This window comes from Lasioglossum baleicum, chromosome 6, assembly GCF_051020765.1.
Source record: "Lasioglossum baleicum chromosome 6, iyLasBale1, whole genome shotgun sequence".
In the NCBI taxonomy this organism is placed as follows: Eukaryota; Metazoa; Arthropoda; class Insecta; order Hymenoptera; family Halictidae; genus Lasioglossum; species Lasioglossum baleicum.
Window position 1 is genome coordinate 9976547 of NC_134934.1, and position 14209 is coordinate 9990755.

A 14209-nucleotide genomic window follows, 5' to 3' on the forward strand; every position below is an offset into this window, starting at 1 on the left:
TAAACGCAGCGTGGTTATGAGAATTACCCAAATTCGCGGGAAACGCTTTCGTTCCTGATTGTTCCTGATCAGAGATCTGCTAGGTTCAGTTCTAATTTTTTAATACTAGGTAGTACAATTAAATAATTAACATAAGAAAAGTTATATTTTAATGAGAAGTGCAGTTCAAATAGAATACCACTGTTCCACAGCGGTAACGATACGTGCCGTTTTTCTGTAATATGAAGTAACCCTTGAAAATCGGCCATGGCAGCTATTTTCAGCGATAGTGGAAATTGTTTTCATTGAGTGAGCTCATACAAATACAAGTTCTCAAGTTTATATCGCTCTAGCTGTTGAAGAAGTGTGCAAGGTTTTTTAATATCGAATTATCGCCCATCCTGGATATCGGAAATGTTGAATTAATTAAGAAGCTATGAGCTCTATCAACAGTGTGAACAGTAAGGTGAACGTAATTACTGAATCAAGATTCGACGACTGTAGTAATAATTTGGACGCAACGAGAAACGGTTTCGAGCATGATAAAAAGGACTTCAATACCAAAACTAATACGACTTCATCAGGTAAAAGTCGTTATGGTAGAACCATAAAACCTAAATCTCCCAAAAATGTGGTTGATGATTCTCCAAAGGCATGTTATACTTTTTTAAAATCTATTATCATTTCTCTCGTTATAAGTTTATAAAAGTTCTCAACAAACCATTATGATGTTGAATGTCGTAATATTTCGTATTTTTACGTATACTTTTTACGCGAATGATGCATAAATTATTTATGACGCATAAATATTTATGTATTATAGAGTTCCAAGATGCTGAAAGCACGAAAACATAGGAATTTATCTAATAGTAGCAATGACAGTGTGGATGAAAATAATGCAACCAACGACATGGGCGACACAAGCGATTCTTCCAGTTTAAGCAACAGTTTAAGCACCATTGATGAGCATTCTCCGAAAGCGATCGATACACCTGTAGAATGCAGTTGGATATTGGGCCAACTAGCGTGGGCTCGTGTCGGTAATTTTCCATTTTGGCCTTGTGTAGTAACATTGGATCCAATTTTAAGGGTGTACCATAGACTGAAAGGTAAATCTGCATACTTATTAGGCTGTCGCATATATGCTACTGTGCAAAAGAAAGAAGCACCCGGCCATATTTAATAGAAAAGCGTAAAGAATCAAATAAGAACACGGTAAGTTTTGAAAAAGGATTCCGCTGTTTAATCGAATAGTTCTGAGAATATGTATGTGTTATTGCGGATTATCTAATACTTTAACACTATGATCGCCACGGAATGCTTCCGTGGGGGCCCCGTCACCCAAATATGGGTGATGTTCTTCTTGTTCGAGTTAATTAAGAATATGATCTTATATATAGGATATACAACATGAATTCTCGTTTTTCGCTGTGTTTACGTTCTGTGTACCGACGGTCGGATTTGGGCCCCGTGGGAAACTTAGCCGAATTACGCTGGGCGATCAAAGTGTTAAATGTAATAGATCAATCATTGTACAATATAATTTCTACATAAAGATATTGTTTGTCATTATATCATATAATTATACTGGATGCTTCTTTCTTTTGCACAGTAGCGTACTGCGTAGATTTATTGATAGAAGTACAGCTTGTTAAATCTAGCTGTGCGGCTGAATATCCCCCGCAAGGGGAAATCTCCCCGCTGCGCAATGGTAGGTAGGCGGAACCTCGGAACTGATCGTCACCTGTTAAACGATGCACGTGGCGACAGTTCAGTTAAAAAGTAAAGTGACACAAGTGTATTCACACACAAACATAAACAGTTGTTTTCTATGTTTACTGCTGTAAGAAGTAATGGACAGTACGCACTTTTGACGAGGTGTGGACCTTACCGTTCATATCTTGAATTCTTCTCTCGTCAAGCGCGGTCTCTGTTTTTGTCTGCGCATTCCTAAGTTTTGGTCAACCGCACAGCTAGATTCGACAAGCTGTAATCAATATATTTCACAAGTGAAACTAGACATCGGAATTTAAATTGATGATAGGATTTTAAGGATTAACTTTGTAGCTCAAAGCAATCTGTAATAAATCTACAGACTGTCATAGTAGTTCTTGATCGAAATGCTTTATAACATTTGCATTCTAAAGTTGAACACTTCATATGCAACAACCTAATTCATATAGTTCGTTTAAGTATATTCCATGTTTTTCATTTGATTCTTTAACCTTTAACTACCTGCGCTGGTGTAAAAAGTACACCAATACAATAATATATGTACTGTCCAGAGCACGAGAGAAAACTAGCGGGAGGGGAACGAGGCAAGAGGAATGCAGAGGCAATCTTCTTAGCCCCTTCCCTGCCTGCTAGTTTTCTCTCGTGCTCCGCACAGTACTCAGTCACATAATTATTAAGCATAAAATGAACAATACAATTCAATGCTTATAAAATGTAATAAATATAAGAAATCTGTTTAACCAGCTACTGGTAGATCGCAGATATTAATGGTACACGTTCGATACTTTGGAGATAAAGGACGCCACAGTTGGGTCTCCTCAAATTCTATGATACCATTCACTAATTTTGCTGACTTCAAGAAACTGTCAGAATCGTTGACAGCAGAAGTGAAGAAGAGAGACGCTAAATATGCCGCTGCATTTGTTGTAAAGCCTGGAATTAAATTTAAGTGGGAAAGCGCAATAGAAGAAGCTAATGAGGTTCAAGCGATGAGCAATGAAGACAGGGCTAACATTTTCAAACCGAAAGAGAAAAATACAAAAAGCAGATCTCCAAAATCGATTTTATCAGATGACAAAGATAAAGCTAACAAAAGAAAGTATTCGAATGACTCCAGTGAACCCGACGTTAAACGTGTCAAGCAGGAAAACGTGAGTGTACGAATAAAATTAAGACGGAACGGAACATTTCTATAATGCTACTATTATTATTGTTTAATGTTATGGTATTGCAGGTATACAGGCTAGAAAAAACAGATGGAACGACATCTAAAGCACAGAAGTTCACGGAGAATGGTAAAAGTAATTCTAGACTTAATTCTGATACACCTCCGCTGTCTCCTCTGAGTCAACGAGATTCCAATGACGAAGTTTCCATTGTACAGAAAGTGGAATTTAAGGCGGAAGAGGATGTAGATGGTGTGTTCGATGTTTATTACGAACGGAACAGAGATATGTTGGAAGATGAACATCCTGATGCGTCAGAAGAAGATATAAAAAAATACTTACAGAAAACTTGGGATTCGATGAACGCTTCTTTTCGTAAAAAGTATCGGGCGTACGTAACGTCGGACACTTCTAACGCTCACGTCAAAGAAAATTTGTCGAATCAAGAAGATTTATCGTTGGATATGGAATCGAACACGAAGGAGACTAAAAGGTCCAAGATCAAAGTCGAGAAAGAAGAGATGATTGTGGCAGAAACTAAAAGAAGTAGACCGTACAATCTCTTTAAAGGAATGAAACAGGAAAAGGTTTGTCAAATATGTGAGAAAACTGGGAAGTTGACGAGATGTAAAGGACCTTGTTATTCATATTTCCATTTATCCTGTGTGAAACCTGGCGAATCCAGTCCAGAGCATTCTATCGATGAGAGTACAATGGACGATAAGATTCTTGACGACGTGAAACAAGTGAAACAAAACAATGTAGACGAGGACCAAAGTAGCGGTATTGACATTAGAATGAGAATTATCACTAGACTGCGGATTTTATGCATAAAAAGGATTTACGAGAAGGAACGAAATTTTGTTTCGACCCCAATGTCTTGTAACGGACGCAAACAATCTTCATTTTGCACAAAGATTCGCAGTCTACATGTTACATTTATCGAGTAAATTTCAGTTATTAACATTTAATAACATGAGTGTTCTGTTCAATTTTAGGTAAAACTGACGATCAAGAAGATGAATTATTTAAATGCATAGATTGTTTGTCAGGCGTAGCACCTGCTTGTTTTATATGTAACGAAAGGGAAGGTGACAGAATAAGGTGTACCGTTATTGCCTGTGGGAAACATTATCATTCATCCTGTTTAAGATCGTGGCCGCAGGTAACAACATCAATAACAATTTTACATACTTCTTCCAATATAATTGTACACAATGCATATCCGGTTATGAACACTTTTTACTTGTCATCAGTCTCATTGGCAAGGAGGTCGATTAACTTGTCCGTATCACATGTGTCACACATGCAGTTCGGATAATCCCCAGGATAGTCATTCAAGAACTCCAAATGAAAAGTTGGCACGATGCGTACGATGTCCTTCGTCTTACCATACATCTACTTCTTGCTTGCCTGCTGGTTCGGTAATCTTAACTGGCAGCCAAATAGTATGTCCGAAGCATTATCAAGCACCACATCCACCTGTAAACGCAGCGTGGTGCTTCCTATGCACGAGGGGTGGAAGTCTCATCTGCTGTGACACGTGTCCAACCTCCTTCCACTTAGAGTGCCTGGGTAATTCATTTTATATTTAACAAAAGCAATAGCAATTCTAATTATTAGACTGCAGATCTTTATGCAATTTATGACGTCTGAAAATGTTCGAAAGATGCTGGAATGTAAAATTCGATAGAAAATAAGATTTCATTCAATTCCACTTTTTAAAAATTTCCCTACAAAGATTGGTAATTGCACATAAATATCCGTAGTCTACTAATTATAATGACTATTTATGGAGGTAGAGTATTCTCTCCGTAACTCCGTAAAAAGGAGCGACGCTTATGGAGAGAATACTGCACAGTGTAATAAATAGACACCGGATGTTTATGCAAAATAAAAGGTTTGTGCATCAATTGCAAGATGCAGGAGCTAACGAAAATAAGGAGCTGCAGGAGCTATGAAAATAATATATTAATACTCTTAAAGTCTTTTAATATTTTCACTGTTTCAAATTGCACTTTTGTTATAAATGCATAAAATCCGGAGTCTAGTAACAAATGAAGGAATAACGAATAAAATGTCATCCATTCTTCGTTATTCAAATAGTGCCTAATTCTGGTAGTATTTCACGACGATGGTGATATGATAGCAGCAAACATAGTACAGTAAAGTCGCGATCTAGCTCCCTGAGGATCTCCACGATCACTGTCCCTTCGCCTACCCCTTCCACCGGGGGGTCAAGAAGCTCGAGCTGCCGCGCGGTCCGTGTTTACATGCTGTCCTATTCTATGTTCAGTATCCTTTGTACTTTCGGCACGATCGGCGCGGTCGATGCAGTCATAAAAAGAATAGTTTCCCTACACGATCTCTGTCCCTGTGCTCGGGCTTTAATGTAGTATTTATATTTGAAATAGTAGCGGGTACGTGCGACAGTAATATCGTTAATACATGAATGTATTTACATCAGCTTAACGTGTACTATAAATAACGACAACTTTAGGAATAGATGCGCCTGATGGTGCATTCATCTGTGAAGACTGTGAGACGGGCAGGCTGCCTTTATACGGAGAAATTGTTTGGGTTAAACTCGGTAATTATCGCTGGTGGCCATCCCGTATTTGTTATCCACATCAAATTCCTGAAAATATAGGAGCCATACCCCACAGCCCCGGAAAATTTTGTGTGATGTTTTTAGGATCGAACAATTATTATTGGGTACATAGGTAAGCGTTTTGCGTTTGTCAAAAATCAAAAAACTGATAAAATACTTACAAAATATGATGATCGATCGTTTATATTATGCTTCCGTTATTTCCTTTTTTTTTAGGGGTCGTGCTTTTCTTTATCAAGATGGCGATGCAAATATAAAACCATCAATTGGTAAAAAGAATAACAGAAATGATACTTATCGAAAAGCGCTGGAGGAAGCGAATAATATTCACCAGAGTTTGAAGATTGAAAGGGCTGCTGCTAAAGATCATGGCCCCCGAGGATTGAAACCTCCGCCTTATGTTAAATTGAAAGTAAAGATTCTTTTAAATATTTTTCTGCATGTCAAAAAATAGGCTATTGCACTTCAAGTTACTTTTCTCTGACTTTTACTCTGAAAAATGTTGGCGTTGTCCATCAAACGTATATGCAACTTGTTTTAGCATCTATCGTTCGAGTCTCCGGATGTTTATACAAAATAAAAAGTTTGTGCATCAATTGCGAGACACAGGAGCTAAATATAAATTTATATTCTTCATTAATAATTTTAACGTGGTGAAAATAATATATTAATACTCCTAAAGTCTTTTAATATTTTCACTGTTTTAAATTGCTCTTGCTCGTTTTCGTTATAAATGCATAACTCTATATGTCAACATTTCCAGGTAAACAAACCAGTCGGTAACGTGAAGCCGGCAGAAGTGGAAAGTATCGTCGCTTGCGATTGCAGCGCAGCGTGGGATATTCCGTGCGCGCCTGGAACGGATTGCCTAAATCGAATATTATTAGTTGAATGCAGTCCTGGTATTTGTCCGGCTGGTGTAAAATGTAACAACCAGGCATTCGTGAGAAGACAATATCCTGCCATGGAACCATTTCACACTGCTGCCCGCGGGTGGGGTCTTAGAAGTTTAGAGCACATTAAAGCGGGCCAGTTTGTTATCGAGTATGTAGGCGAAGTTATAGACGAAGCTGAGTACAAACGACGGCTGCATAGGAAAAAAGAATTAAAGAACGAGAATTTTTATTTTTTAACCATAGATAATAATAGAATGATAGATGCTGAGCCAAAGGGGAATTTAAGTCGATTTATGAGTAAGTATCTTGCGTCTTTATTCAAATACATCGATATAGAAAGGATGAATTTATATTTCATACATTTCTCTTTCCGGAATTGTAGATCATTCGTGTTCGCCAAATTGTGAGACTCAGAAATGGACGGTGAACGGAGACACGCGTATAGGTCTGTTTGCGTTATGCGATATAGAACCTGGTGAAGAATTAACTTTTAATTATAATTTAGCTTGCGACGGAGAAACTCGAAAGCCCTGCTTGTGCGGCGCACCGAATTGTAGTGGATTTATAGGTTTGAAAGTACAAAAATCGCAGGCGACAACACCGTCGATACCTCATAAGAAAATCAAGCGTCACAGGAGGTAAATAATACATGTACAGTAGCGGACAAAAGTTTAAGACCGCTCTAAAGAAGACGATAACTTTTTTAATATTGTACTATACGATTTGAACTTTTTTGGGAAGCTAGATCTGTGTGAATTAAACATATTCTGAAAATTTCGTCAAAATCGGTCGACGTTGCAACGAGCTACAAACATTTAAAGATGGTAAAAATTGCAGAGTTTCAAGATTTTCGGCAATAAATCGGACAGATCTACAAAACGTATTTAATCAATTTTCAATATAGGACCACATAAAAAAGTTAAAAATTCAAGTTTTAGTATTTTTTCAACGATTCTGATCGATTGCAATTTTTGAAAAAATTTCTTTTCACATCCTTTAGTAAACTAATTGCTCTAGCTTCCCAAAAAGGTTCAAATGGTATAGTATAATATTAAAAAAGTTATCGTCTTCTTTAGAGCGGTCTTAAGCTTTCACTCGCTACTGTATATTCTCAGAACTATTTAATTAAACAGTCCGTAGTTAAATTGTCCGTAGCGTTAAATATACCCGGTTCCGTTGATCCCGCGCACACAATTCTCCGCTGTCCAATGGTTAATAATCGGAACAATTGTTTGCAGATCAAGGAAACACATGGCATGTTGGGGCTGTGGACAAGAAATCGAGAAGATTGAAGACTATGTGGTTTGCGACCAGAAAACATGTAACAAGAAGTATCATAAAACTTGTGTGGTCATCGACGACGTAGACTCCAGATTCAGTTGTCCTTGGCATCATTGCGCAGAATGCGGACGTAGAACATCTGCACATTGCTCTTTCTGCAGCTCTGCTTTTTGTCAAGGTAGTACATATTTATTATAATATGTAGACTGCGGATGTTTATGCAATTTCCAATTTTTATAGACAAATTTTAAGAAAGTGCAATGAAATAAAATCTTGTTTCTAGTGGGAACAGCCTTTGTAGATCGAAAACAAACAAAAATCGTACTAAATTCTCTAGAATTTTTTGAAAATTCGCAGTCTAATATACTTTTAAGAATCTACTCTTGTCGAGATATAATTAATAATACTATTAATGCTGTTGACAGTGCATTTAGAGGGAAATTTATACGAGTACAGCGAGAAGGGTGGTTTCGTTTGCAAGCTGCATGAAAACACGGACACGCAAAAATCATCCGTCGAGGACGAGAAAGATTATTCGGACGACACCGAAACGGACAGAGAATATTCGTCTACCGGCTCCAGTAGTCCACTGTTGACATTGGAGAAACCTGTGCCCCGAGAACCATCACCAAGAGTTTCCATAGTAGAGGTGAGATGATATCCTGTAGTGAGAGGTATCCGCGTGGCAAGTTATAAGGAAAAACAAGCAATGCAGTGCAGTGCAACTATTTGGATGCCCATCCCAAGCTTTGTTCATTCTAGAATCATTCTTTCTTCCCCTTTAGATCATTTACATTTGACACGTATAGCACGTTTTAGCGATAAATTTGCATTGGTGGTGGTATAGCATGATCAAATTTTACATAGAATATTATGTATCTCGGAATAGTAGAATGTTTGGGGGCTTTTTTTCCCCAATTGCGATAGTTAATCCGTGTAAAGGAGTAGATATGAATTCTCAAAATATATACTCTACACTCTACGGAGACGTATTCCTATTCATTTCCTAATGTATTTAGATTCAAAACACGCAACGTGTATTTCTTTCAATAACACACTCTTTCCTAAATTCTGAAAATTTCGATTGGAAATGACCAGAGTTGGGCAGTATTTAAATACTTCTGTACCACTTGAAATGTAGACGGGCTTGAATTGGGCAAATAGAGTAAATAAAAATTATTTAAATACCTATTGGAATAAGCGATACATAACTTTTGGTAAATATGTTTCTTCTATCGATCGTATTTGCTGATAATAAATTTTTAAATCTTTTCGGCGCAACAGTTCGATCGTTTATTACGAATTATAAAGCAACTTTGCTAATTGTCAAACAAAACTAGGATCGAAACGTTGATTTTGTTTGACAATTAGCGAAGTTGCTTTATAATTCGTGATAAACGATCGAACCGTTGCGCCAAAAACATTTAAAAACTTATTATACATAACTTTTATTCGTTATTCGAAGGTTCGAATAAAAAACTATCTTTCATTCGACGTTTATTTAAATAATTTTGTAAGCGGATGTACTCGAAGCTTCGAATACAATTTGTAACTATTATTCATTGAATACATTCTCGACAAGATTATTTAAATGAAAGTCGAATAAAAGATACTTTTGTATTCGAAGCTTCGAACAACAAATACAAATTTTGTATCTTTTATTCGTTATTCGAAATTTGTATTTAAATACAATTTAACCCTTAAATGCACGATATTTTATTTACAGTTTCTATTTATCAAACATTACTAAAAAAGAGTGTATATTAAGGGAAAAAATCACATCTTTGTGAAAATGTTTTTTTATTACAAAATTTAAAAATTATGTTGCCATATTTGAGGTTAGAAAATCTACGACGCATGAATGGCGCGCATCGTATACAAAATACAAATACAATGTGAGCGGTTTGTTGCCTTGTGACTACAAATGCGTAAAAAGCATCCAAACGTTCCCTACAGTGAATGTAGAGCCAGAAAATCCATTTAAGGGTTAAAGACAATGTATTTAAATACAATTGTATTAATTTTTGCCCATCACTGGAAATGACATTCTACTTATTGAAAGAAATTCAAATTCATTGAAATCGTATTCACTAGTGTAACTGGCTTTAACTCTATTCTACATTGTTAGTAGGCTCTGATTTTAGTTGACGGTGTATTGGGTACATGAATGTTGTTTAATAAGTTAGCGAGACTACTCTACTGCAACAAAATGTGATTATCGATGCACTTCTATACAGACAATATGGCTGTTGATATTCTTCGTTAGTCGATAGTTCTGAAAGAGAAAAAAAACGAGAGATTAATGATAATTCACGTTTCACTATTCTTTTTTTTTTTTAATTATTTTTCATTGTTCCCAGCATCCTCTCCCTGACATTGGCAGTAGTGAGAAGTAGTAGCAAACAAACAAACATGTTCTGTTTAAGTTTATACGTTCAAGTGAGTGTACAAATTTGCTATTACCTATTTGGATTTCTTCTAAAATATATAATAATGTAATTTTAGTAAGAAAAACAAATTTGCTGTTAACAAATTATTTATTTATCGTTTTATTTACTCGTGCAATTTTACAAATGTATCGGTGAGTAAACCATTCTGTTTTGTTTTTTTAACACAATAAATACTTTAAAGTATGCCGTTGTTATAGATACAATTTTTATTATGGGGATTCGCGTAGTTTATTGCACTATAATGCACGCAACTTGGCTGTCAGACAGTTTATCTTCGAATTCGAACAGATATATCTGATTGTTTCCCCGTTATGTTCATGTATCATATATGAATTTTGATGGGGCGATCTTCCTAAACGGTAATGTGACTCGTAGGTTTATCCCAGCAGCGACGAAAGCGAAGAATCTCAAAAGGAGGACGGCGAAGATAATATACAGCCTAAAGATTTGATGCAATGCGAATACGGTACGAAAAGAAAAGCATTGTATCAATTGTCTCCAAGACTGAGAAAGAAGAGAAATCAGGTAGAAGAGTTGAATAATCTTACTTCTAGTCAACTGGAAGCCATAATCGGTGGTAGTTTAATCGAATGAATTCATTTTTTATCACGAAACAGACTCACGTAGTACTGTAAATCATTTTGTAGCTTCCATGAAAGGTCGCAGCGCGAAACGTTGTAAGATAACATTATATGGAATGACACTCATTCCATGTCAAGTAGGTTAAATAATCATTTTTATTGAAATATGACTATCTCATACAGAAAAACAAGTTTAATTTTTTAAATAATAATTGTACTACGTATACTTCTGCGGTAAGCACCATGACAATAGCAGATTGTGTGCTTAATACATTCATCCAGTTACTTGTAACACATTTGTCTGCTTCTCTTTTCGTATAACATCATACCTCGTAGATCAGACCTGATTTTTAAGAGTGATCGAGAATATCTCGAGTACATACATTTTTATTTATCACTTACGCATACATGTTCATGTATAAAACGTAGGAGACGTGTATACATACTCATCAACATTATTTACCTCGTCAGATTGACATGGAATGTTTCTGTTCGTTCGCAGTAATTATGTATTTTAGTTTTCTCAGAGTATGTATGTGCGCGCGTGACTGCGTGTGCCTGGGCGTGTGCGTGTGTGTATTAAAGTATTTAACATTGAAAGGTGTGGCATATTAATTCACTGCCTTGTCTTAGTTTAATTCAAACTCCAGCACGGACGAAGTCTCGAGGGCCCAATGTTTAATTTCGTAATTATTCAGACGCCAATTATGGTAGACCTGGTTTGAAATTGTTCGGTCTCCGTTTACATCCTTATTCCATATAATGTATATGGACAATTCGCATCGATCGAGTGACATTTCCTTCACCGTTGAAGCAATTGTATATCTTTACACACTGCCTTGTACATTTAAAAAACGTTTATATCACGTAGGATATGTTTACTTTTAAGAGTACTCTAGTATTAAGACGTCGAGTAAAAACAATAATCAATATCTAATATTATGCGGTGAGATGACGTTCAATTGTCGTTCGAATTTCGATCGTAAGTTCGTTTGAAAGAATCGTACCTGTTCTTTTTGTCGCGTTAAACCTCGACGATGTGTGTAACGAGTAGAAGAACAGTTACTTTAGAACTTAGAACATCGTTTAATTGTGAATCGAAGTGATATCAATTTGTCAATAGCGTTTCTATCTATGTATTTAAAATCATACATACAAATAAGTGTATCGTTGATGGAGATTCAAGATGAAAGTTTGGTACACCCGAAAAAGAAACTTGGTAGTTATTTACGATAGGGGATTCCTCACCGATTTCAACCTGATCTTGCAATATTTCATTAACGTGTTACCGCTGGACGACTTTGGTTTGCGAGATATTTGCGGAAAATTCTTGGGATGACTATAGGGAACTCTACCTTTTTCCAATAGCTAAATCCCCTCTTTAAGGCGGAGGAGGGGCCCTGCCCCTCCCCAAATCTAACGAGAATTCGTTCAAAATGTTAAACACCGCGGAAAGTTAGATCTATATATGTAGCTATTTGAAAAGAATATTGGTTTAGATATGAGTTAGATTTGGCGTCGGTCTTTCGGACTAACTCAAAGGGCCAGACTGTGATGACTGGAAAAAGAATAATGTAGAGTATACGAGAAGTATTTACGCTGTTGTGTGTAAAAGAAAGAAGCATCCGGCCATATTTAATATAAAAAAGAAATCAGATAAGAACACAGTAAATTTTGAAGAAGGATTCCGCTGTTTAATTGAATAGTTTTGAGAACACGTGTTATTGCGGATTATCTAATACTTTAAATGCAATAAATTAATCATTGTACGATACAATTTCTACATAAAGATATTGTTTCTCATTGTATCTTATAATTTATATTGCTTCTTTCTTTTGCACAGTAGTGTATGTCGTGTTGTTGATCAGAAAACTGACTCTGTGCAGTAGCAACAGGTCGTTGCAAATATCTCGGAAACGGAGATTGTCTGGCAGTAACATGTATGTTCAAAATTATGCCCCGAACAACATATTTCAAGGTCAGAGAAATCGGCAAGAAATCCCCTATCGTAAATAATTAGTAAAAGTTTCTGCAACACAAGCGAAAACTCTATTTACACTACTTGACAGTCTTTATTACATGCTTAGTACGAATTTATTAACTTAAAGTACAGTAAAAAGTTCTTTTAGACAAGTGGACAAAAATGCATATAATGTTCCCATATGGACTGCATTTCTGATTATTTATACAATCGTAACTTTTTGACGTTTCTTTCTTTCTATGTACCTCGCATATTGTGGTATGATATTTGTTGAGATATTTATTTAAAGTATTTTGTTCACGACGAATGACCAAAATCGTTCGAAAATCTGCACTAAAGACGAAACGGTTAATGTAATCCAGCATTAAGTGAACTCGAATTTCGTTCATTAGCAATAACGATGAAATTTTACTTATTTAAAATACGTAGAATCGAATAGACAAAATGATTAGCATTAGAGAAGATACTTTATGTAACAACGGAATAATATAGCTTTTTACGAAAACTTATCTGGTAAATAATAGGAAATTTAAATAGATTTTAATGTCAACCACCATTGTTATCGTTGTTATTATTATGACAATTAAATAATACTTTACTTTACTTTTTCAACTAGTATAAGTACAAATTAGCTAGTATCAAATTACCTTCTTCGCGGCGGGTAATCCAGTCAGAATCTTTTCACATGTTTGTAAACAGAAAATGACATACTGGTGTTTGTACAATTTCCATGTAGATTCATATAACAAGCGAGAGATTCATATAACAAACGAGTACAGTTTCGTTCTTGAACCACGCTTATCGTGTTTTACGTATTCAACATATCACAAAGCATGGAATTTCAATATAAACTAGTTGCAGCATATATTATGTTCCATTGCGATTATATATCAAATTGCTTTAATGCACGCACCAGCTGCAGTAATCATGCTGTCGATTCTCTACTGTAGTCCTGATAAAGCTTCGGACTCTCCTGTAGCGGAGAATCACTGATCCTTATTAAATTAGGCATGTTGTGATCTGAACTTGACCCGGCAGACACAGTTTCTTCTTGAGAAAGTTGTTTGTCGCGCAGCACAGGCGCAACGAAATTTTGTCCACCCGACAAATCTCGCTTTACGGCTTGTGTCTGCGAAAGAAATTTTACGTTCAGCGATACCTCGTAATGTCTCAAGATAAACAAGCGCGACAATAATTGCAATAATTCTCGACCAGTGTTCCGATATCGCGCATCGTTTTTCGTACGATGGATGGCCGCTAGAGGCGCTTGCAGCCTCAGTAACGTAAGCTTCTCGATAAAATGGGGTACCTTGAGCACCCCGCAGAATTTGAAAAGGTTTGTATGATTTGATTCTGAGAAATGAATGTATAACATGTGCATTTCTGTATATTTTGTAACTTGTAGGACACGTCCTGAAGTTTTCTAGTCCGGAACAGATTGTTTCGGTACTTCCGCGCCAATATAACTGTCTCCAGACGCAGGGCGTACGGCTCCACTACCTCGTCATCATAGATACGTTACTGTTTTTT

The 14209-nt window shown here is 36.3% G+C and overlaps 2 protein-coding genes across 6 annotated transcripts in view; one reads left to right on the top strand and one right to left on the bottom strand.

Moving 5' to 3' along the window:
• Nsd (Nuclear receptor binding SET domain protein) lies at positions 1 to 10910 on the top strand. Of its 4 annotated transcripts, XM_076426378.1 has the most exons (14): positions 1 to 631; positions 803 to 1088; positions 2458 to 2864; positions 2948 to 3662; positions 3878 to 4044; positions 4136 to 4454; positions 5380 to 5602; positions 5707 to 5902; positions 6254 to 6683; positions 6769 to 7024; positions 7625 to 7845; positions 8093 to 8316; positions 10028 to 10106; positions 10493 to 10626. In XM_076426378.1, exons 1-13 carry the CDS (start codon positions 416 to 418, stop codon positions 10061 to 10063), a joined length of 3696 nt encoding a protein of 1231 aa, XP_076282493.1. In that variant the 5' UTR covers positions 1 to 415; the 3' UTR covers positions 10064 to 10106; positions 10493 to 10626. The 4 variants fall into 4 exon arrangements, with proteins under 4 accessions (XP_076282493.1, XP_076282492.1, XP_076282491.1 ...); XM_076426377.1 differs by lacking the exon at positions 10028 to 10106 and having other exon boundaries at positions 1 to 563; positions 10493 to 10910; XM_076426376.1 differs by lacking the exon at positions 10028 to 10106 and having other exon boundaries at positions 2 to 631; positions 10493 to 10910.
• Tmem63 (transmembrane protein 63) overlaps positions 10192 to 14209 on the bottom strand; it is a 17761-nt gene continuing 13743 nt past the window's right edge. For both annotated transcript variants that reach the window (XM_076426383.1, XM_076426384.1), the window contains exon 12: positions 10192 to 13808. In XM_076426383.1, coding sequence (XP_076282498.1) covers positions 13605 to 13808 — 204 coding nt within the window. In that variant the 3' untranslated portion in view covers positions 10192 to 13604. The remainder of the gene's footprint in view (positions 13809 to 14209) is intronic.

Coding starts and splice junctions, on each gene's coding strand:
- Nsd (XM_076426376.1), top strand. CDS start 416: ATGAGCTCTATCAACAGTGTGAACAGTAAGGTGAACGTAATTACTGAA. Junction 632..802: donor TGGTTGATGATTCTCCAAAG/GCATGTTATACT, acceptor TATGTATTATAG/AGTTCCAAGATGCTGAAAGC. Junction 2,865..2,947: donor AACGTGTCAAGCAGGAAAAC/GTGAGTGTACGA, acceptor ATGGTATTGCAG/GTATACAGGCTAGAAAAAAC.